This window comes from Trichechus manatus, unplaced genomic scaffold (assembly GCF_000243295.1).
Source record: "Trichechus manatus latirostris isolate Lorelei unplaced genomic scaffold, TriManLat1.0 scaffold00092, whole genome shotgun sequence".
Lineage (NCBI taxonomy): Eukaryota > Metazoa > Chordata > Mammalia > Sirenia > Trichechidae > Trichechus > Trichechus manatus.
In genome coordinates this window covers 7,062,615-7,086,501 of record NW_004444028.1, presented here as the reverse complement: position 1 = coordinate 7,086,501, position 23,887 = coordinate 7,062,615, and the positions used below count along the sequence as shown (strand labels likewise).

The 23,887-nt window shown below is 43.5% G+C and overlaps 1 protein-coding gene across 1 annotated transcript in view; it reads right to left on the bottom strand.

The window, feature by feature from the left end:
* Window positions 1-23,887, bottom strand: part of PARL (presenilin associated rhomboid like) — a 37,563-nt gene that overhangs the window by 6,522 nt on the left and 7,154 nt on the right. Inside the window, exons 2-7 of the mRNA XM_004382294.2 lie at window positions 19,212-19,407; window positions 18,548-18,688; window positions 15,211-15,259; window positions 7,181-7,276; window positions 6,459-6,608; window positions 4,451-4,521 (exon numbers count right to left, since the gene is read on the bottom strand). Coding sequence (XP_004382351.1) covers window positions 4,451-4,521; window positions 6,459-6,608; window positions 7,181-7,276; window positions 15,211-15,259; window positions 18,548-18,688; window positions 19,212-19,407 — 703 coding nt within the window. The remainder of the gene's footprint in view (window positions 1-4,450; window positions 4,522-6,458; window positions 6,609-7,180; window positions 7,277-15,210; window positions 15,260-18,547; window positions 18,689-19,211; window positions 19,408-23,887) is intronic.

The following is a 23,887-nucleotide window of genomic DNA, read 5'->3' as shown; positions in this document are numbered from 1 at the left end:
GTGTCCACCACTCGAGGCGTTTACCCAGGAAGTGAAAGCACGTGTCCACCACTCCAGGTGTTTACCCAGGAAGTGAAAGCACGTGTCCACCACTCCAGGCGTTTACCCAGGAAGTGAAAGCACACGTCCCCACAAAGACTTGGACACTAATGTTCACAGCAGCTTTCTGTGTAACAGCCGAAACTGGGACCGCCCAAATGTCCATCAACAGGTGAATGGATGAACGCACTGCGGAAGATCCACACAACAGACTACTGTGCAGCAATATGAAGGAATAAACGACTGATACACCCCACATGGATGAAATCTCAAAATGATTATGTAAATGAAGCCAGAATCAAGAAAAAGAGTATATGCTGTATGATCCCATTAATATTAAACTCTAGAAATAAATACAAACTCATCTATCTTGACAGAAAGTAGGGGGTGGGAGGAGGAGCAGGAGAACGGATCAGGCAGCACCAGGGAACTCTGGGGGATGAGCAGTATGTTCATTATCTCAAGTGCAGTGAAAGTTTCATGGGTCTGCATGTCAAAACTTGCCCAAACGTCAACTTCAAATATGTACTCTGTATGCCAATTACACGTCAGTAAACCTCAGTTTGGGGTTATTTAGGTTGTTCTTATAGGGAGTCCTTTGTACTTTTCCTACTACTTTTCTGTAAGCTTCAAATTATTTCCAAATAGTATATTTAAAAAAAGACATCTAAGAGCAAAATGATTTTTAAAAGAGGCTCCTATAATTAAAAGGAGCCCTGGTGGCGCAGCAGTTAAGAGCTCGGCTGCTAACCAAAAGGTAGGCAGTTTGAATCCATCAGCCGCTCCTTGGAAACCCTATGGGAGAGTTCTACTCTGTCCTATAGGGTCGCTATGAGTTGGAATTGACTCAACGGCAATGAGTCTGATTTTGGTTTTATAATTAAAGGAAAGGTTCCTACTTTTTCATATTAAAAGATATTCCTGGAAAATAGCATATATGTCCCTTAATCACCAACAGTTTTCTTAATGTCCTCTATGTGAAAGGTTGTTTCAGAATATAGAATTATCTTGTTTTAGGAACTACTAATGCTTCAAAAAAAAATTATTATGAGTCCCTGGGACCCCAGTTGTCCTCAGCCTATGACACAGTTACTAGTTGGCCTGAACAGGGAAACCAGCTCAAGCTGCATTCCTCGGAATGGGTCGGGTAACTGCACGCTGAAGGCCAGCATGATACCCCTCAGAAGAGCAGTAAGGTAAGTGGACAAAGACAGCCCGGTGCCATAGAGCAACAACATGCAAAGGATAACCTCAGCTACTTATTACAGGGTGTGGTCGTACCTGCCAACTTTGGAGTGGGGGTTATGAGTCAAAATAAATTCTATATTCTACACTTGAGATCAACTGTCTGCATCTACATGTATGGCGGCCAAGCTGGCTTCCACGCAGGAGTCTAAACCTTTAACACATGGGGCTCTTTGGAAATCCTGTTGGCCCCGCACAGGGTAGTTGTTGCCTGTGTGGAAACACACACACACCCCCCTCCAGTCTGTTCACCTTTCCTCCAGTTCTGTACTCTACGCCCTGAACGGGTCACCGCAACTTGCAAGGATCTCAGACCCTTCTCAGAAGGGGGCTGGCTTGTTTTCCTACCCAATTTGCGGGGTCACGTTTCCCAGAGTACAACATGTTACACTGGCCATACTGGTATTAACTCTGAAAGATGTGTTCTGGCTGGTACTTCAGCATCTGCCCCAAATCTATGAGCACACAGTGTGTGAAGCAGAGCAGATGCCAGTGTCACTAAGAATTTGGAAGTAAGAGTGAGCAGCAGCCCATCACCCTCTGGGCTTCAAGGCATGTGTCAAACTTTAATATCCCAAGTTTATTTTTAAACACTACCTAAGAAAAGCCAACAGAAATCATGTTGCAGCCTTATTTGCTGAGAAGAAAAAGCACTATGAAAATATTCTTTTCCCCAAAATAAAACATTTTATATTAGATATGAAAAATAGCATTAAAATTCTGTGACTTCCCAATTTACTTTTCCATAGGTGATAATATTCTCCATCTAAAACTCACTACAGCTATTTCAAAATTAAATTCTCATTAGCTATGCATTTTTATGTAAAGCTAGTTTCTTTGTGACTACAGCCTATGTTACTCATTTTATGGTACATTATTTTAAAGGCTGGCAGTTCCATTATCCTTCTAGAATTTTCCTAATGTAAACTTTATCTACACAAATTCAAACATATTTGTGTTTGAATAAATCAAAACTTGCTTCACTTTTTCTAGCCAGACGCTCTTAAGGATCTTGTGAAAATGGACCCTCTCCTCAGGAAAATGTCACATTTATATATATTTTATATACAATTTCAGGGAGTGATCCATGTAGACTCCAGAAGTCCAGATGCTTGGCTAAAGGTAAAGATCTTTTGTTCTCCATCAATAATCTGTTTATGTACATTGATTATAAACCTGTAGTCAATATGCACATATAATTTTTTTGCTTATTTTTTTAAAAAATTTCCATAATCTTGTTGATCATATTAATGCTGTTTAACTGAGATATTTTTCCACTGTGATTTTTTTCAACAGTTTCTGCAGGTATAAGTCAGAGACACTGACCACTCTTCATGCTGTGCAACTATTACCGCTATCCTTTTCCAAATTATTCCACCACCGTTAACATAAACTCAGTGCCCCCTAAGCAAACGCTCTCCTCCACTGTGATTTTAAATGAGTCTGCTCTAGGAGACCTTCTGCTTCCGGAAGCTATGTACAGCTGAGACCTTGGCCATTACCTAGAAAACAAACATTCAAGACTACTGTGATGACAAAGAGTAATTACCACTTCCCCTTTTCTTACCACAGGCGCCTCACTACACCAAGCACTCTATATAATACCTTCATGGCAAATCAGAAACAGGTGTTACCCTCATTTTATATGGGGAAACTAAGGCTCAGTGAGCTTAAATAATATGTCCTGGACATCACAGAAAGTGGCAGAGCTGGGATTCAAACCCAGCCTGTCTAATTCCAAATACCATACAGCCATGCTCTACTCATTCTGAACTTCAGTTTCTTATCCAGAAGTGGTAGCCATAAATGTCTGTCCTGGGACACATGGAAATGTCCTCTCAGATCCTCTCAGCTTATGTGCAAAGTCTCCCTGTCCTCAGGGCCCGTAAAGGCCTCTAGAGAACTGTCCTCCTTTCAGTATGTGTTAGATCTGGGTACAATGTTTTCTCCCCAACTCAACTTGAAGGCAGAGTCCACTTCTGATTCATCCTAGTGGTCACTGCCTTCATATAACAGGTGCTTAGCTAGTGAATGAGATAAAGAGAAAACATGTTCTATGAAGATGCAGATCACAGGACAAGATACAGGCCACTTTAAGGAAACTGTGTGTGCGCCATCAAGTCGACTCCTAGCGACCCTACAGGACAGAGCAGGACTGCGCCACTGAGTTCCCTAAGCTGTCATCTTCACAGGAACAGACTGTCAGGTCTTTTCTTCTGAAGAGCCGCTCACTGATGGGTTCGCACCGCTGACCTTTGGGTCAGCAGCCAAGCACCTACATAAGGATTGTTTTTCCAAAACGAACCTTTTTAGAGTTTCTTTAAATAAGAAACCCCCATCTGAATGCAATTAAGTACTTTAGCATTTAAATATGTACAACTTGATTGTAGAGTCTTTAAATCTGCCATTACACTCAAAAGCAAGCCTCCCTTTTTTAAAGCATCCAGAACATAAGCTCCCGAAGGCAGAGATCCTGAGGAGCTTGCTCACTGGCTGCAGCCCCAGGTCCTTGCGTAGGCCTGGCACACAGGTGACCCTCCCACATTCAAATCCGTCATGAGGATTTTCCATTGCTGGGTATGGAAAGTCACTGTTCTGACTTAATCCTCTTGATGCATGCTCTGTTCAGAAGTGATCACAAATGACCAACTGTTGAAAGATACGGCCTGCTGTGTGAAGACAGATTTTCTTCAGACCAGAACAGCAAATTCAACAGACTGAATACAGAAGCAGATGTAAGAATCTAGCTGTCTTCTACAAACTAAACATTAAAGAGATCTGCAAAGATGTAAAACAATGCTGGCTCTTCCCATGGTATTTCTGGCTTATGAATACATTTATGTTAACGAGCAGTGGGTTTAATGTCAGTGTTTTAAATGAGTGACTGTATGTTTAATTAAAAAAAAGAAAGCTATAGCCTGAAATTTACAAAGCTTTACAAACGTGTAAATTCTAAATTAGATGCAGACTGGTTAATGGTATGGTTTCAGTGCTAACTTCCTGGTTGTGATCACTGCAGTGTGGTTTGTTAATATGTTAGTTAATAGCTGGAGAAGTTACGTGAGGGCAGATGGGAACTCGGTATTAATTCTGCAACTTTTTTTATAAATCTAAAATTATTTCAAAATGAAGTTAAAATTAAAAATTTCACACTACATATACTTACTGCACCAAGTGATGGTCCGTATCTTCCTGTGGCAACTTTACACACGTAGCTGACAAAATTGGAGATAACACCTGACAAAGAAGCCGTGCGTCAGTAACTAGCGAGGCATAAAGTGGTGTCCATTCCCGACCGCCACCCCCCCAGACCTACAGCGACCGGATTCCGCCTGGACCCCCACGTATGTCAGTAACTAGTGAGGGGTAAAGTGTCCATTCCCAACCTCCACCCCACAGACCTACAGTGACCGGATTCCGCCTGGACCCCCACGTATGTCAGTAACTAGTGAGGGGTAAAGTGGTGTCCATCCCCGACCTCCACCCCACAGACCTACAGCGGCAGGCTTCCGTCTGGACCCTGACATACATCAGTAACTAGTGAGGGGTAAAGTGTCCATTCCTGACCTCCACCCCACAGACCTACAGCGGCCGGCTTCCATCTGGACCCCCACAAGGTGCAGGCACGAACACCTGTCCTGCTACCACTTCAGACAGTTCACAGAGAGAAAGAAAAGTCTGACACACGGCACGACTTTGCTGGGTGACAGAGGTCACTCACTACCTCTCAGGTCACCTCCTTCATCTATAAAATGAAGAAAGGAGACCCGTTCCCAAACTCACCAGCTGTCTCCAAATGCTCCAGGCTACATACACTCCAGACACACTAAACTGCAATCTCTGGGTGGGACCCGGGACTCTCCATTCTACCCGGCTCCCGGCTTACTGCTCTGAGACGCTGGGCCAGATGAGCCTTTACAGGCCCCTTCGGCTCCAGTGTCATTAGAGCTGGCCCTCCACCTGAAAGTGGCTCATTTTAAAACAGTGTCCTATGCTGCAGGACTAATGACATCTGCAGATGGGCACTCTGTACCCACAACAGCATAACTGCGCTTGGGACAGAATTACACGCTTACCTTACAGGCCAAAGATTGTTCAGCTTCGACCTTTGGGGACTAGATGCACACGGACATTCCATGAACAATGACCGAGTACCCGCTCTGGGCCTGTGCTCGATGCTTTCATTTAATCCTTTCTACAACCCCGTGGCATGAGAAGGTAAACACCATTACCCAGAGAGGTCTGGCCTCCTCCGCCACAGCACACAGAAGGTGCAGAAAGAGACTCTGAACCTAGTTCTGCCGTTCCGAGCTCAGTACTTTCTTCTCAACAACGTAATGCCAGACGCGCTGCTGTTAAATGCAGGGCTTTTAGGGATACATTTTTATCCTTTTTTGCTGGGACTCACTTTGCAAACAAACAGATTATCTGAATCAGGGTGATTCTTCAAGGCACCTAATGTTTTCCTTTTGTATTAAAGTACATCTATATGCATCTTTTACCCAAAGGATCTCAGGTTAAAAATGCTAGGATTTACTTTACTTACTTACATAAGTACAAACTGACCAATTAACCAATTTGGCAGCAGGTAGGGACCTGGGATCGTGTGCTCTACTTGACATAAAGAAATGATGCCATCTACAGGACGAAGACTGGGGAGCGGTTCTGTGCAATCATACAGGCTTGCAGAAACGGCGGACTAAACTCATTCCTGACAATGTCTTTGGTCAGTTCTGCGTTAAGCCCTCCTGGAAACTTAGCTCACGGAGGAAATGAGCTTGCTTAAATTAAGGTTGTTTAATAAAGATCCAGATGTCTGAGACAGCTGGGAAGTCTAGGAACCAGGAATCCGTAAAATGGTGGGACTGAAGAAACTAGGGCCCAGCAAGATTAAAGGGGCGTGCGTAAATCCTGCACTAACCCTTAACCCACCTATCCTGACTAACTTAACACTAGGCACACTCAAATATTATGAGGAACTCAGCAAAATGAGAAGCAGGAAAGACAAGAGCACCCCCCCAGTCTATGGTACGCTTCTCTGCACGCAACCTGCAGAAACAAGTGTGTGCTGGGCACATCCTGTGTGCAGACCAGCTGCAGTCACTCCCTCGGCCCTTCTCCAGATAGGTGAGAGGGCTTATACTCTGAAAGGCCCCCAGTTAAAGCAACATTACCTGCTGACAGGTACACTGCCATGAACTGCTCTTGACCCAGAATATTTACGATGCTGGAGGAGAAGCTCCACAGAACATACATGTTGGCTGCCATGTGAAACAAGGAGAAATGACTGAATGTCGACAGCAACATTGGAGCGCAAAGGACCTCTGGGAGAGAAAGAAAAACACAGCCCGGTCATCGTGGAACACACGGCCAGTAAAAATTACTATCTGTTTTAGTGTCTTTTCATCATTATTAATAAAACAAACAGGAAACAAAAACAGTCAAAGGCCACATAAAAGACGGCATTTGCCAACGTGGTCAAAATTTCTTTCTAATTAATATAAAAAATACACACTTAAGCAACAGTTACAGTCTCAGTGAAAGCGACTGGTCCTTCTGGCAAAATCAATCAGAAAAAAGAAGTCTAATTTATTTCAATTGCAGGCATGAAGTTATATATAATATTCTCTTCAAATCCACAGTGACCACGGATTTTAGTTCATTAAAACCACTCACACACCTACCATGCAGGAGGCCCTACATCAGGTAGCTGGGACACAGCCGTCAGAGAGTGAGCCGCCTGTCCTCCAGGAGCTCCCGGCCTGTCCTCTGGATTTTGCTTGTAATTGTGGACAAGGAACTCGTCTTTTTTCTACAGCATTTAAATTCACATATAGCATGTTTCTTTCATATTACCTCTACCTCAAAATAAAATCACACAGTGATTCAGACTTACTGGAGGCTGGATTGGAGGTGAAATATCTGATCATTGTCCGCTGTAGGGAAGGTACTCTCCATAAACAGAATACAATGACATTTGCAGCTATGATACCTACAAAATAAATATTTACAACTTAGGGAGGTTAAAAATGAGAACAAAGAAAGTCTGGTCTAAAGTCCCCCTGAGAAGAGTTTCCACCACATTTTATATAAGAGTACTAAGTACTTGGGGTGGAGGGGTGGGGAGTAGTCAAATGAGCTGAAGAAAGTGACTACAGTCAACACTTCTGAAAGTATCGAGCCGCACTGGCTGGTAAAGTCAGAATGCAAAGGACAAGACAGCAGATGCTGGAAGAGCTAGCTCCATCACCCAAGTCCATGTTTTACTTCGTGATAACAGTTTATTCTTCCCAATAAATAGTAGTGAGGAGCCCAAGACAGAAGTAATTTACAGAATTAGGTTCTTTGGCCAAAAGTACACAAGCTATAAAACTCGGCACTTCTTTTTCAGCAAGGAATGTGTGCTTCTAAAGCTATGGAAAGTGAATGGAAACACCTACGGATCACCTGAGCAGAGGAAGGCCTGCCGCGTTTGAGGAAAATACTCATTTGATAAGAATTCAGGAAAGATTTGGAAGAATTTTGCAGTTGTTTTTTTTGCAAATATGTTTATATATGGGAGCTGGGTGGCTTTTTGACTTTTCTGGAAGAGCTGACATTGCTAGAACTACCTACTAAACTGAGTCACTTTATTTATTAATAGAATTAGCTATTTAGTCAATTTCTTCTTAAATGTAAGTTCGTGAAAACTTCAGATCTTTAAAAATTCCACTGTTTGTATGAGTTACCGTAACTCCTTGCAGATGGCAGGCACTCCTCTACTTGTTAAATTAATTTATTCATTCTTCTCAGTCTCTTTAGGCAACAGGCAACTAGTACTTTCCCCTTCTTCAATGACAATAAGGACTGATTCCAGCAACATCCAGGTGAGAGGATTTGTTTAAGAAGATACACACTGTGCGGTCCCTGCGAGCTGCTGCATCTTGGGGTTCCCCTTTCTCTGTAAGGCTCTCAGCCATCTCCTGGCATCCTTAGTCTGTCTAGTTTTTCTCTCCCACTTGAGGGTTAGGTAGGAAAGGAAGTTGCCATTTTCCATAGATTCTAAGATATTTTTCACATTTTAATATCTGGAATCTGGATGTACGTTACGACCGGGGGGTGTCACAGGTTAACTGGCAGCATTTTTTTCCTTCTCCACAGCACATTAAAGGGTATTTTACTGTACTTCACTGAAGTGATTCCATCAATTGTTTCGGAAGTCTCACTAGTGGGGAGCGTGACAGACGTTACACTACCTCTGGTAAGTAATTAACTAGCACTAACTGGAGTCTCTCAAAGACAGAGTCACAGGATTTATGAAAGGACTGGAAGAGTCACAGCAGGGCAAGTAAAATCACTGCTGTCCTCCCAGTGAGGAGCCTGGGAGCCGGGAGGGGATGCACACTGAGGAAGCGCAGAGTCTGCGGATCAGAGGGAGGAACAGAGCCTCGGGGATTTATCCCAAGAAAAGCGAGCAGCGACTGGTGCTGCCTGGGGGTTTACATTCTTTGGGGCAAAATAACCATCCTTTCCCACCCTCGGGTCTAGGTTGTGCACAGTGATCAACATCTCAGGGTAAAGATGACCTGAGAGTCTGGCCCCAGGTTTCCATGTTCACAGAGAGAACGGTCAGGGCTTGGTTGTTGGCTCCAGCTGTGGTGCAATGCAGACAGTGAGAGAGGGACCCCGCCTCGCCTGCGGGTCTGAAACATAGCAACAACATGCCGCCTACTCCACCAGCTCCCCAGGCTGGTTCCTAAAACCAGACCCTAAGGCCTGCAGCCTCTGGAGCCAGCAGGACCACAGCACTGTGAGAAGCAGGAGGCGTGTCTGGCTGAAGAGATTATAACTTGAGAAAAGACTCAAAAAAGGGCAAAGATAACCAAAGGCATCAAAGCCACCAGTAGCCAAAGAGTTAACATTCCAAGTTTTCAACCCAAATGCAAGAAGACTTTCTGGTACAGTATGATAGAGTACTGGCACTAGAACAGACTGTAGCCAAAATTCACCATTTGACGAACAGACACTTCACCAAAGAAGGCATTCAGGCGGCCAACAGACACATGAGGAAATGCTCGGGATCACCAGCCAATAGAGAAATGAAAATTAAAACCACAGCGAGATACCATCTCACCCTGACATTACTGGCAGTAATCAAAAACCCTGGAAATAACAGATGTTGGACAGGCTGCAGGGAGATCGGAACTCTTATGCACTGCTGGTGGGAAGGCATAATGATACGACCATTTTGGAAAATGATATGGTGCTTCCTTAGAAAGCTAGAAATAGAAATACCATACGATCCAGCAATCCCACTCCTAGGAATATATCCTAGAGAAATAAGAGCCGTCACACGAATAGACATATGCACACCCATGTTCACTGCAGCATGGTTCACAATAGCAAAAAGATGGAAACAACCTAGATGCCCATCAACAGATGAACGGATAAACAAACTATGGTCCATACACACAATGGAATACTATACAACGATAAAGAACAATGATGAATCTGTGAAGCATCTCATAACATGGATGAAACTGGAGGACATTATGCTCAGTGAAATAAGTCAATCTCAAAAGGACAAATACTGTATGAGACCTCTAGTAACTCATGAAAAAGGTTACACACAAAAAGAAACAATCTTTGTTGGTTACGAGGGATGGGAGGGGTGCAGGGAGGGGGGAACTAAATAGACAATAGATAAGTGCTAACTCTGGTGAAGGGTGAGACAGTACACAATACTGGGGAAACCAGCACAACTTGTACAAGGAAAGGTCATGGAAGCTCCATAGACACATCCAAGCTCCCTGAGGGACTGAATTGCTGGGCAGAGGGCTGTGGGGAGGATGGTCTCGGGGTACGTCTAGCTCAGGTGGCGTAACACAGTTTATAAAGACAATGTTCTATATTCTACCTTGGTGAGTAGCGTCTGGGGTCTTAAAAGCCTGTGAGCAGCCTATAAGATACTCCACTGGTCTCACCCCTTCGGGAGCAAGAGAGAATGAAGAGAACAGGATATAAGGAAAAGATTAGTCCAAAGGACTAATGGACCACAGCTACCAAGGCCGCCACCAGACTGAGTCCAGTACAGCTAGATGGTGCCCGGCTACCACCACTGACTGCTCTGACCAGGATCACAACAGAGGGTCCTGGACAGAGCCGGATAAGGATGTAGAATAAAATTCTAACTCACAAAAAAAGACCAGATTTACTGGCCTGACAGAGACTGGAGAAACCCCAAGAGTATGGCCCCCGGTCACCCTTTCAGCCCAGTGGTGAAGTCACTCCCAAAGTTCACCATTCAGCCGGGGATTGATTGGACAGCCTCATAAAACAAAATGGGACTAATAAGGCACAGCAGTCCAGGGACAAAGACTAGAAGGCAGGAGGGGACAGGAAAGCTGGTGATAGGGAACCCAAGGTTGAGAAAGGACAGTGTTGACATGTCGTGGGGTTGTTAACCACTGTCATAGGGCAACATGTGTACTAACTGTTCAATGAGAAACTATCTGTTCTGTAAACCTTCATCTAAAGTACAAAAAAAAAAAAAAAGAATTATCTATGTGAGATCAAATTGAGAAAAGCAACTCAAAAGGCTTCATGGGAAGCCTAGGGAGCAGTGAATTGAAGATAATGGTGATGGAATAATTTGGAAAAGGACAGTGAGAATAGCAGCACGACTGGAAGAATGTAATCAATGTCACTGAATTGTACATGTAGAAATTTTTGAAATGGTCTATCTTTGGCTGTGTATATTTTCACCAAAAAAAAAAAAGGTGCTCCAAGGTTGAGAAGGGAGGGTGTTGACATGTCATGGGGTTGTTAACCAATGTCATAAAATAATATGTGTACTGACTGTTTAATGAGAAACTATTTGTTCTGGAAACCTTCATCTAAAGTACAAAAAAAGAAAAATTCATCATTTCATAGACCGGTAGTCACCAACCTTCTTTGATCAGGCACTCCAGCAATAAAAAGCTGAGTATACATGCCCAACCTATGTATACTCACTGCCAAATTATGTACATGAACCCCTATAATCACATTATAAAACACACTAGCCAATTAAAAAAGAAATGAGAAAAGTAAAATGCAGGTCTTTCCTTCCTTGCAAACTGCATTCTGAATACAGTTACAGATGAGAAAACTGAGACCCACCATGAAGAGGTCCAAGTCATCAGCCAAATTCCGGGGCCAGGCCAGTATACAGATAGCCAGACTCCTAATCTAGAGCATTCCTACTACAGAGGGATGTGGCCAGCCAGGAGGAGCTGTTCCAATCCTGGTTATTCCAGGACTTCAGACACCAGACAGAGGGCTCCTTAACTGACCAACAGCTCAGGCTGGTCCCCAGAAGCCCATGAGCAGGAGAGGATGTGCGGGAATCTAGGCCTACAGAGGAGGCCGCACTGCAAAGCGGCTCAGAGCACGGGCTACAGAGTCAGCAGAACCGACTCTGAATCCCGCCTGCTTACAGTGTAACCTGGGCAAGAGGCCTAACTGCTCAGCCTCTGTTTCCTTTGTATAAAATGGAGACGATAAAGTCTTCAACCAAGGGTGGAGTGATGATGAAATGAGAAAGCACAAAGTAAACTCAGCGGTCACACAGTGATGACTCGGTAAACAAATGACAGAGTGGTAGGACAATGACCTTTTCAGGTCCAAATCTGAGGGGTGCCACTCGGCAGCTCTGATCTGTGGCGCTGCCTCCCCCTCACTTCAGTTCCCTCACCTGTGAAACAAAGCTACAGTGAGGCTGAACTGAGACAGTGCACGCACCAAGCATGCAGATGCTCAGTGAGTATCTGCTCCCTCCCGCCTCCTGGGAGAAGGAGAACAGCTGATGGTCTCTGCTTGCATCTCCACCCAGGAGGAGGACTATCTGCCCCTCCTGACTCAGGAATTTCTGGGACAAGTTTGGCACTAGGGATGCAGGAAGGCTGCTGTGTCCCAGTGCCTACCTTTACCAAGAGTGATGCGCTGGAAGACATCAGCAAAAACGGCAGATGGGGGCCTCCAAACCCTGTCTCCTGCAGAAAGGCAATGAAAAAACCAGCAAAAACCGTCGGAACTCTGGACACTAACCAACGGCCTGCAGCAATCGAAGGTGCGTTTGCAGGACGAAGCTTGTGAAGAACAGTGAGCTTTGTGGCATTTTAACTTGCCCTAGTTCTGTCCCCATTCTCGCTATCTGGCAGTCTAGAAAAATAACAACCCACATTCTGGGTATGGCCTGGCAGCCCCCAGAGGGAGCAGAATGGAGCTGGAGCTCTTTCAAAGCCTCACTCCAAGGAACTATCATTATTTGACCTGTCTGGTGGTTTCCTAGGAGAACCCTCTAAAGTCTCCTTCTCTCAGCCCCTTGGTTCAAGATTCATTCACCCAACCGATTTTAACGGAGTGCCTCTACCGTGTGCAAGATGTGTGTTCTGTGCTGTTAACAACAAGAAAAAAATCCCATCAATGCCCTCAAGATGCTTACAGTGTCCTCAAAAATGCTACAGGTACAATTATGTAATGCAGAATGTGTTATAAATGATAAAGAGTATAAGTTTAGAAAAAAGAAAATACTTCCTCCAAAGAACAGATAAGGTTCCAATAAGGAGACAGAAAAATTAAGCCTTCGGACAGAGGAAACTGTAAACGAAGAAAGATAAGCTGCAAGACACCAGATCAACACACAGAAATCAGTTGTGTTCCTACAACCAGTAATGAACAATGCAAAAAGGAAATTAAGACAATTCCATATACAATAGCATCTAAAGAATAAAATACCCAGGAATATATTTAACCAAGGAGGTGAAACTATACTGAGAACTACAAAACATTGCTGAAAGAAATTAAAGAGAGACCTAAACAAATGGAAAGACATCCAAGTTGATGGAATGGAAAACCTAACACTGTTAAGATGTCAATATTACCCAAAGTGATCTACACAGTCAACACAATCCATATCAAAATCCTAACAGCTCTTCTTGCAGAACTGGAAAAGCCAATCCTCACATTCACATGGAATTGCAAGGGGCCCCGAAGAGCCCAAACATTATTGAAAAAGCAGAACAAAGCTGGAGGACTCACGCTTCCAGATTTTAAAACTTAACTACAAATCTACAGTAATCAAAACAGTGTGGTACTGCGTAAGGACATATAAAGCCACAGACCAGAGTTAAGAGTCCAGAAATAAACCCATACATCATCTACGGCCGACTGACTTTCAACGAGGGTGTCGAGCCTGTTCACTGGGCAAAGGACAGTTTCTTCAGCAAATGGTGCTGGACAACTGGATACCCACATACCAAAGAATGAAGCTGAGTCACTACTTCTCACCATATACAAAAATTAAGTCAAAATAGATCAACAACCTAAACATAAGAGATAAAACTATTAGAAGAAAACACAGGAGTAAATCTTCAAGACCTTGTTTTGACAATGGATTCTTAGATATGACACCAAAACCATGGGCAAAAAAGACAAAATCGATCAATTGGACTTCATCACAATTAAAGACTTTCGTGCATCAAAGGACATTATCAAGAAAGTGAAATGACAACCTACAGAACGGGAGAAAATATTTAGAAATTGTATATCTGGTAAGGATTTAATACCCAGAATATATAAAAACTCTTAAAACTCAACAACAAAGACAACCCAATTAAAAAACGGACAAAGGACTTGAATAGACATTTCTCCAAAGAAGATATACAAATGGCCAATAACTGCATAAAAGATGCTCAACATCATGAGTCATGAGGCAAATGCAAATTTTTTTTTTTTTTTTTTAAAAAGGGAAAACAAGTGTTGGCAAGATGTGCAGAAACTGGAACCCTCATCCACGCTTTTGAATGTAAAATGGTGCAGCTGCTGTGGAAAACAGTTAAACAAAAACTCAAACATAAAACTATCACATAACCCAACCATTGTATTCCTAGGTATATACCCAGATGAGCTGACAGCAGCGACACACACGCTTCACACCAGCGTCACTGCAGCACTGTTCGCAGCAGCCAAAAGGAAGCAAACAACCTGAACGCCCATCCGCAGAGGACGGATGAACAAAATGTGGTCTACACGCAGGATGGACTACTGCTCAGCCAGAAAGAGGAATGAAGTCCTGACACACGCTACAACATGGTGAATCCTGAAAACATTGTTAAGTGAAATAAGCCAGACACAAAAGGGAAATGACTGTATGATTCCACTTACACGAAATATCGAGCGTGGGCCAATTCACAGAGTGGGGGCAGGGAGAGATGGGGAGTTAGTCTCTAACGGGTAGACTTTGGGGTGATGAGAAGGTTTTGGAAATCGATGGTGGCAGTGTTTGTACAACACTGAATGTAACCAATGGCGCTCAACTGTACACTTAAAAGGGCAAATTTTGTACTACATACATTTTACCAAGGAGCCCTGGGGGCGAAATGGTTAAGCACTCAGCTGTTAACTGAAAGGTAGGCAGTTTGAACCCACCAGCCGCTCCGCGGGAGAAAGATGTGGCAGTCTGCTTCCGTAAAGATGACAGCCTTGGAAACCCTCTGGGGCAGTTCTAGTCTATGCTATAGGGTTGCTATGAGTCAGAATCGACTGACAGCTGCAGGCTGGGTTTTTCTTCGGTTATACACAAAGTACTTAATCAATTGTCTCTTTAGTTTCTTCAATAAGGGGAGTAGTGACTACTACTGACCTATTTCACAAGCTGGGATTCTACAACAAAGACGGAGCACCTGCTCAGCAACATACCAGACAAAAATGAGAAAGTAAGTGACCCGGAGCGTCATGTAAACTATGCCACACCACTTTTTATACTGTCACGCTAGCCTGCAGGTACAGGGGCTTCTTCTAAACCACTGGAGAGCACAGTACAAAAGCCATTGCCTATGACATACTGTACCTTTTGGTTTGATTTCTCTTCCCTTGAATGGCTAAAACGTGTAAGCTAACACAAACCTGTCACAGTCCGCTGGCCATCACTTAGGTTATTCCACCACTTGTTAATCTACAACAAAAGGAAAATTGCACATCACCCTATGTGAAATACTTTCAGGCTAGAAAAGCAAAAGCACCTTGTGTGTAAATGAGGGATTCTTCATCCGTAGAATCACTGGTGAACAACAGGGATGATAAGCGTGTGGCAGAGAGGAAACGTATGTGCTTTGGAGTCACACAGACCTACGTGCTCGACACAGAGTCGCTGATCAGCTCTGGGGCCTTGGACAAGCTATTTCTAAACTTCAGTTTCCTGATTTGTAAAATGGGAACAGTAATAGATACCTAGCAGTGCCGTAAGGAGCCCTGGTGGCAGAGTGGTTAAGCGCTTGGCTGCTAACCGAGAGGTCAGCCGTTCAAACCTACCAGCCGCTCCTCGGGAGAAAGATGTGGCAGTCTGCTTCCGTAAAGATGACAGCCTAGGAAACCCTATGCGGCAGTTCTGCTCTGTCCTACAGGGTCACTGTTCAGTCAGAATCGACTCGGCGGCAGTGGGTTTTTGGCAGCCGTGCTGTCGTGAGCCCCGTCAGTGATATCAGATACGTACATACAGGTACTACGCGCACCCAGTTCACCAGGGTGCGCTCTGGTTTTAAAATTCGGACAGTATTTTTGACTAAAACTGTTAAATGTTTTAGGTATAATAGTACTGAGGTTTAGGGGAAAAAAACCATTCAAGGGAAGAGAGAAGGAGAGTCCTAATCTTTCAGGGATACACACTGAAATTGTTACGGATGAAGTATGCCTAGAGTTTGCTTTACAATTATAGAGCGGTGGGGAGGGAGAGGCGGAGAGGTATAGAAAACAAAACTGGTCATGTGCCCAGGGCGTTCATTATACTGTTCTCTCTACTTTTGTATCTGCTTGAAATTTTCCAGGATTAAGATTTTAAATTAAAAAAAAAAAAAAAAAAAATTCTAACTATGAAATTGAACCAGATTTTGCATACTGATATGGAAAAAAAATTGAAAGTTAAAAAAAAAAAAGCTGCAGAACAATGTGTATGTGGTTCCGTTTTTGTAATTATAATGAAACTATACGCGTTTGAGCTCCCAGACCTTAATCCATGGCATGCGCAGTTGTGGGGGCAGGGGTTCCCGGGACTTCCACTTTCTGTGTTATATTTACATGTTTTGATTCTCCTTACTGGGTATGGATTTTATATTTTACAAACTATCATTTGTTCAGCTCTATTCTACATATATCCACCTCTGGATGAGGATTATGCATATTGTTTGTGGGATTTTTCACCGTTCTCAAGAACCACTGGGTATCACGGCCTCACAGTGCACAGAGGTATAGTAAAAACCTTAGCTCTCTAAGGGATGCAGGATTATGGAATAGGTCAGCTGTAGTGTCATCTCGAATGCTGGACTGAAAGAAAATCACTGCTAGCTATGGTGGTTTCCACCTGCCGAATGATCCATCCACTGTTCTTCTGGCATGAAGCCTCTCTAAAACAGATGAGCTCATGCTTCCTGTACATGTCTATAGGGAACGAGAAGGAAGAAGAATCCTTCTTCCCTACTCAGAGGAACCTCACACTATCATTAGAAGAAGAAAACACGAGGCTTCCTTCTCAAGCTCCCCCGGCCAGGATTAAGTTCCTAGGAAGGGGAAAACTGAACATATCAACCCTGTCTACAAATGGAGGGCAGCGTGCTGCAGAAAACAAAGGGAGAGACTGTGGTACATCCATACAATGGAGTGTTACTCAGCAATAAAAAGAAATGAGCTCTCAAGCTACAAAGACAGGGAGGAACCTTAAATGCATATTGCTAAATGAAAGAACTCAGTCTGTATGATCATACGTACAGACAGACTGTACGACAGACTGTACGATTCCAACAATAATGACAATGTGGAAAAGGCAAATCTAGAGAGACAGTGGAAGAGCAGTGGCTGCCAGGGACTCGGGGAATGGAGGAAGGATGAACAGGTGGAGCACAGAGCATTTTAGGTCAGTGAACTATTCTATACGATACTGTGATGATGGACGCACGACAGTATGCATTTGTCAAAACCCACAGGACTGTGCAACACAAAGGATGAGCCCTGATGTAAACTGTGGACTTCAGTCAATAAGAACGTATCAATATTGGTTCATCAACTGTAACAAATTTACCACACAAATGAAAGATGTTAATAATAGGAGAAATAGCTTGCAGGAGGAAGAGGGGGTACCTGGAACTCTAGGACGTTCTGCACAATTTTTCTGTAAACCTAAAACTGCTCTAAAAAATAGTCAGTTCAAAAAACCTGTTTTCAAGACAGACAAAGGTAGCTGAAAACCCAGTGGAACTGGATCCAAAGATTAGCTTATGGTCTCAGTGCTCAGTCTGTACTGGCAAATGAAATGAATACAATATTTACATATTTTATCTAAAAGGCAACATTTAAAAAAAACAGTTAAGAAGGAGGGACATCAAATTGCGTATAAAGTAAACGAAAAGTTTTAACTATATGTGTCCCTGTTTTTGCATTCCCATTCCTGGGGCACTGTCAGAAACACACGAACAGTGGTGTCTGGGTACGGAAACATCACGTCACTGAGAAGCTCTTTAAAATCAACATCGTAACCCCACCCTTAGGCATGAAGCTTTTGGGAAAACTTCTCTGTGGTTCTCAACGTGTACTCTAAAACAGCCCAGCAAGGCGATACAAAGTAAGACAATGGCTCCTTAAGCTTGAGTAGGGCTGGGATGGGATCTCAGAATATTAATTTTTAATAACTATCGCTAGTGATTTTTGGTCAAGTATCACTGTCAAGTACAACATTACAGAACATACAAAACATTAATAAACACTGTGATCAAACTGAAGCTCTGGTGGCGCAGTAGTTAAGAGCTCAGCTGCTAACCAAAAGGTCAGTGGTTCCAATCTACTAGCTGCTCCTTGGAAACCCTGTGGGGCAGTTCTACTCCATCCTATAGGGTCGCTATGAGTCAGCTGACTCAACAGCAACGGGTTTGGTTTGGGTTTTGTGATCAAATGATTCTGAGGACAATATTAAGTGCCTGACTTCCTATCTATTGATGTGAATATTAGTGTCTAATGCTGCTATTAACTAAAAACACTTCGAAAAGAATCAGACCTCAAACATTGTGACGTGTCATGAAACAATGTGTCTAAATTTTTGAATGAGAAATTAACTTGAGCTGTAAAACTTTCACCTAAAGCGCGCATACACACACACACACACACACACACACACACACACACACACACACACACACGCAAACACGCAAAGCTAAACATAAAAAAAAAGTGATCAACTAGAAGAAAGATTTATCTTTACCTCCTTTCTGAAGTCTCCTTCCTTCTGTGGTCTTATGCTATCCAACCAATCAGCTTTTAAGCCATCAAAATAGCTCTGGACCCTGGATTTCAGTGATTCATACTGCCAAATAGCAGCTGATCCAAAGGCGCAGCCTGTAAACTACATAAAATTAGATATATTACAAAATAAATGTAAAAAGGAAAGTAGATCTATACATGTTTCCAAGGACAACATTTCATTTTTACGACTTTTAAAAACCAGCAGGAGCAGCGCCTCGCACAGCGCTAGGTGTGCATCTGGCAGGTGTTTAACCACCACCCACTAGGGGAAAAGGACATTTAACCGTTCCCCATTTTACTAACTTCACACTACCCTCTGGGCTTGTTTAAAGCTAGGGATTTTCAAATAAAATTCAAGATACCAACCTAGTATTCCTTCAAATGTTCTACCAAACAAAACAAGGGACCTGTAGGTTTTTTTTCTCTAGGGCTTACATGACTTAGCCAGATGCTACCAGCAATTGTTAAATTCACATTCTCCTGTAAACGGAATTCATGACCCTAGCTACCTAGACCCTTTTGATCCCACCCGTCCTTACTCTAAGGGAGCACTATTCCGACAAACGGTGCTTTAACAACTGCACCTGTAGAGAGGTAGCTAACTGAGTGGCTTAAGCTCTTACCCCGACAGTAAAAAATAAAGGCTTTATAAGAGTCCTGATGGGATAGGGAGAAGGATAAAAGACGGTCTCTTCCACAGGAGGAATCAAAGAGCTTCTCTTGTATGCTTCACCACTTGTCCCTGTGTCTGATCTTCGAGGTTCAACCTTCCTGGGTGCTTTTCTGAATCCGCATTTTTGCTGAACAAAGAGGTTAAACCTGGGGGTGGGGGGGGAAAAATAACAGATTAGAAACAGCTGCGCCCTGCAAGCATCAACCTCCAGGAGCCTGCCTACTTGGTCTGCATCTCCACCATCTCAGTTTCTTCTCACTCTGCAGCCCCAAAGAGCCAGGAGTCCTGGTCCCAGGTAGGAGTCCAAGACAAAACATTTAACTGTGCCTTTCTGGAAAAGGTGCGACACAAACTCCAGCCACCTAGGAGCGCTCAGGCTGCTGCTCTGCAACCATCAACAAAATAATCTGTATCCGCCCTCCGCAGAGAAAGAATCAGAGCAGTTCCCTAATAAGCTCGAGAACCCCTGTCAGTCTGAATCAGCATGGAATGGCTTTGATATTTTATTTGAAGTTTGATCAATGTCCAGGAAAAAAAATTTAAGTGTAAGTATTATCCTTGACCCTATCCCAAATTCAAATAAGTATTCCCTTTCGTAAGCACTGATCATTATAAATTGATGGATTCATCCCACCTCGTCTCCCGTTTATTTCACTGCCGGTTTGAGGGACATCCACCGGATCTATTTGTAAGAGGCTTTGTTGTTTGAATCCTTACAGCTTGACCTCCTCGAAACATCTCTGAAACGACTGATCACATCTCCCATCTTAGCTTCTGTAAGACTGCAATCCCTGCTCTTCATCTTCAAATTGATCCTGAATTCTCCTGATGCCTTCCCCTTTTCTCCAGCCCCTTAACGACAGATATGCTCAAGGGCTCCAAGGGTTCCTTTACACACTCTCTAATCAAACTCAACCAACATAAATTCTTGAAGCATTTTTCTTTCTCTTTTGTAAAACTGTAACTTTCTAGGTCAGTAATGCAGAGGCCCCTTCCTGTCTGTTCAGGATACAGTGAGAACATACTATTCCCCAACTAGGCACAAAGCTCCTCGAGGGCAGAGATCGGCCAGGCCTTTTCATCTTTATAACCCAGTCCCTGAAACAAGGTGCTGCTTACATTTTGATTGAATAAAGAATAAATCTGCTTTTGTGGCTTGAATGACTTCTAAGCAGGTACATTATTCAAAATATATTTCTTTGTTCCTGACCTCAGTTTTCCAGTGCTGTATTTCCAACTATACGTTGAGTATTTCTATTTGGATATGTTCCAAATTATTTCAAACCTAATATATTTTAAAAAGGATCTAATTCGTCCTTCTCTACAAACAGCTCCATTCTGAGTTCATTCTGCCAGTGGTCCGACGGTTCTGACACTGAGGTTAAACATCAAGAACTCGTCTTGGAGCGTTCGCCTTTATCTTTCCCAGCAATGAGAAACCAACTCTGTCAAAGCTGTTTTTCCTTCCTGGTCTAGTACTCTTCCTCGCATCTGGGTTACAGCAACAGGTTACTTAACTTCAAGCACTTTGCTTTTATATGTTGCACGCTCCCTCAAACCCTCGGTAGTTCCCAAGTGCCCTCTTAGAGGTGGCAAGACCCTGACATTGTCTCAAATGCCCTCTTCCTGGTTACAAGAAGAATACTGTTTTATACTTTTCTAGGCAGACCCTCCAGTGAAGCCAGATTAGGCCCCTACCTGCAGGCAGTGTGGCTGGGCAACATGGTATCTGTGTCACAAAGGGGAGGAAAGAGTACAGACAACTCCTTAAAGGTAGCTGAGCACCAGTGCTGTCTATAGCATTTTAATGAGGTTTGGACTCTTTCACCAGGCACTAGGAACCACTGAAAAGTTTTAAGGGAATATTACATGCTTAGACCTTTGTTTGGAGCCCTCGTGGTGCAGCAGTTAAGAGCTCAGCTGCTAACCAAGAGATCGTCAGTTCAAATCCACCAGCCACCCCTTGGAAACCCTATGGGGCAGTTCTACTCTGTCCTACAGGGTCACTATAGTTGGAATCAGCTCAAAGGCACACAACAACATATACCCACTCCTCACTTACTGACATGGTGAGGTTCCAAAGACCAGGTGGTTATGCAAAAATGGAGGATGACCACCTCAGATCACAAAATGGAAGATGACTACATCATTACATAACTGCCAAACCACTGAGAATCATGGCCCAGCCAAGCCGACACATAACCTTAAGCATCACAGCCAGCGTTACTCTCTCGCCGTGCACCTCGGCGTTAGTTACTGCCAGATGTACGTCGTCAATGCGCAAATAGTTGGCTAGATTTTTTACTATTGTTGTAAAATGTCAGATGATGAGATAGTTGGTAAGTAAGGAGGAGGTGTACTTAAGATTTATACGTTTTACCATATGTAAATTACACCTCAATAAACTATTTTTAGCGTTAAAAGAGATGCTTGTAGAATATGCAGATGAAAGTTTCTAAAAGGCATTTGGAAACAAACGTAGCTGAGAAAAATCATGGAACTTTTATTATTACTATCATTTGCCTAGAATGCCTGTTCTCTCCCTCTTTAAAACCAAGTCCACTCCTCTGTTCAACTTCTCAGAAATCCCATGGGGTTGGGGGGTGATAAAGTAATTTGACTTAAAACTTAATAATCTAGAATTTACACTTCCAAATAAGTGCTATTCCTTTTCAAGTAATCTATTTGGAAGCCATGTACTTATTCAAACAATGCTATTGTTGCCCTAAATGACTGAACTCCCTGTTAACAGCCTTCTGAATCTCCTTTGGCAAACACTGTTGAATAGCTAATTCCAGATCGATTCCAGTCCCTTTCCCTTACCTGCTTTTTCTGTAGAGGTTAGGAAAGATAAACATATTCACTCTTCCAGCCTCCCTTGTGGCCAGGGTTGCCCATGTCACACAGTTCTGGCCAAATGAGACTCCAAGGAGCCTCTTGGAAAGGTTTTGTTTCCCTGATAAAAACTGACCTATCACTGATGTCAGCCGACCTCATTCTTTCCGCCTTGAATATGAAATGTAATGCCTGGAGTTGAGGCAGTCGTCTCAAATGCAAGAGAGACCAAGGGATTTAGATACTCGCGTTGACATCTCTGATTCACTAAGCCAAAGACAGCAGCCACCTACCTCCAATCATCTTCCTACCTACCTACCCATTGCAGTCGAGTCGATTCCCACTCACAGCCACTCTATAGGACAGAGAAGAACTGCCTCATAGGGCTTTCAAGAAGCAGCTGGTGGATTCGAACTGCCGACCTTTTGGTTAACAGCCGAGCTCTTAACCACTCCATTTACTTAAACAACCATCAGCTTACTTACAGCTAAAGGCATTCGCAACTGATGTAATCCTTAAAGTGGGAGATGTTAATCCTTCGCAACTGAAATTGATTTTTTATTAAATATTCCGAAGTAACTGCTAAATAAAGTAACAAGTAATCAAAACACCACTTTAGGCCAAAACAAATGTGTGATATAAAGTAATGGGAATACATTTACTATAAAGACCACAAGTTATAACCCAGTATCGTGGGTTTCTAATAGTACTTTTTTCCTGGCAGACGAAGAAATACAAAGGATGAGCCTCCTTTCTATTTCCAACAGCTTAATACTACCAGGTTCTAATCCAAGACTGTTTCTTCCACATCAAATCAACTCTTCGAAGTTTTGAAACACAATGTATGAAAAGAACACAGAGACACCAGGTTGAGAATCTGGCCTCGAAGAAAAGCCAGGTCTTTTGCCTAGAATAGTACCTACCTTGAAAACTGTACCAGAGACAAGTGTGGGGACACCGACATGTCAAATATCAAGCTGGCCCCAAGTCAAGCGCAGAACTATCAGACACAGCGCACACACGGAGAAGGCGCGACCAAGGCTGGGCACACAGACCTCTCGGGATGGATCAGACACCGTATCAGCTCACGGAACACCTAACTCCATGACCTAGGGAGCACTCACGCGCTGCAGGGAGCGAAAAGCTAAAAACTTTTTTCCCAGGTCTCCCTGCAGTTAGGAGGATCAATCAGCTAACCAGATAACAATGGCAACGCCATGAATTGAGACCCGAGTTTAGTGAGGGGAAGGCAGGGAGCGACGCATGAGTTTCCCAGCAAAAATAATGGTGGAGGCAGACAGCTCCCTGTTGGGTCAGCAGATCCTGATTTGGCAGCAGTTTCCCAGTTATCTCATTTATTGCTACATAACCCAAAATACCAAACCCACTGCCGTCGAGTCAATTCCGACTCACGGCAACCCTGTAGGGTTTCCAAGGCTGTAAATCTCTACGGAAGCAGATTGCCACATCTTTCCCCTGCGGAGCTGCTGGTGGTTTTGAACCACTCGCTGAACTTTCAGTTAGCAGCCGGTCACTTTAACCACTGCGCCAAGAGGGCTCCTCTGCTGCAAAACAAAACGCCCCAAAACTTATGCCCACCCAACAGTTCTGTGAAATATGATGTTGTACAAACACCGTGCCAAATCAGGCCCCTGGAGGCCACTGTTCCCCTGCCCAGGGTGGCCTGGAGGGTGGGGCCGGTGAAACCTCACAGCATGGAGACACCCAGGGCCCAGGGCAGCTCAGTGCGGTGCGGCCAGCACAGGTTATCCACAATTTTTTATGTTGTGT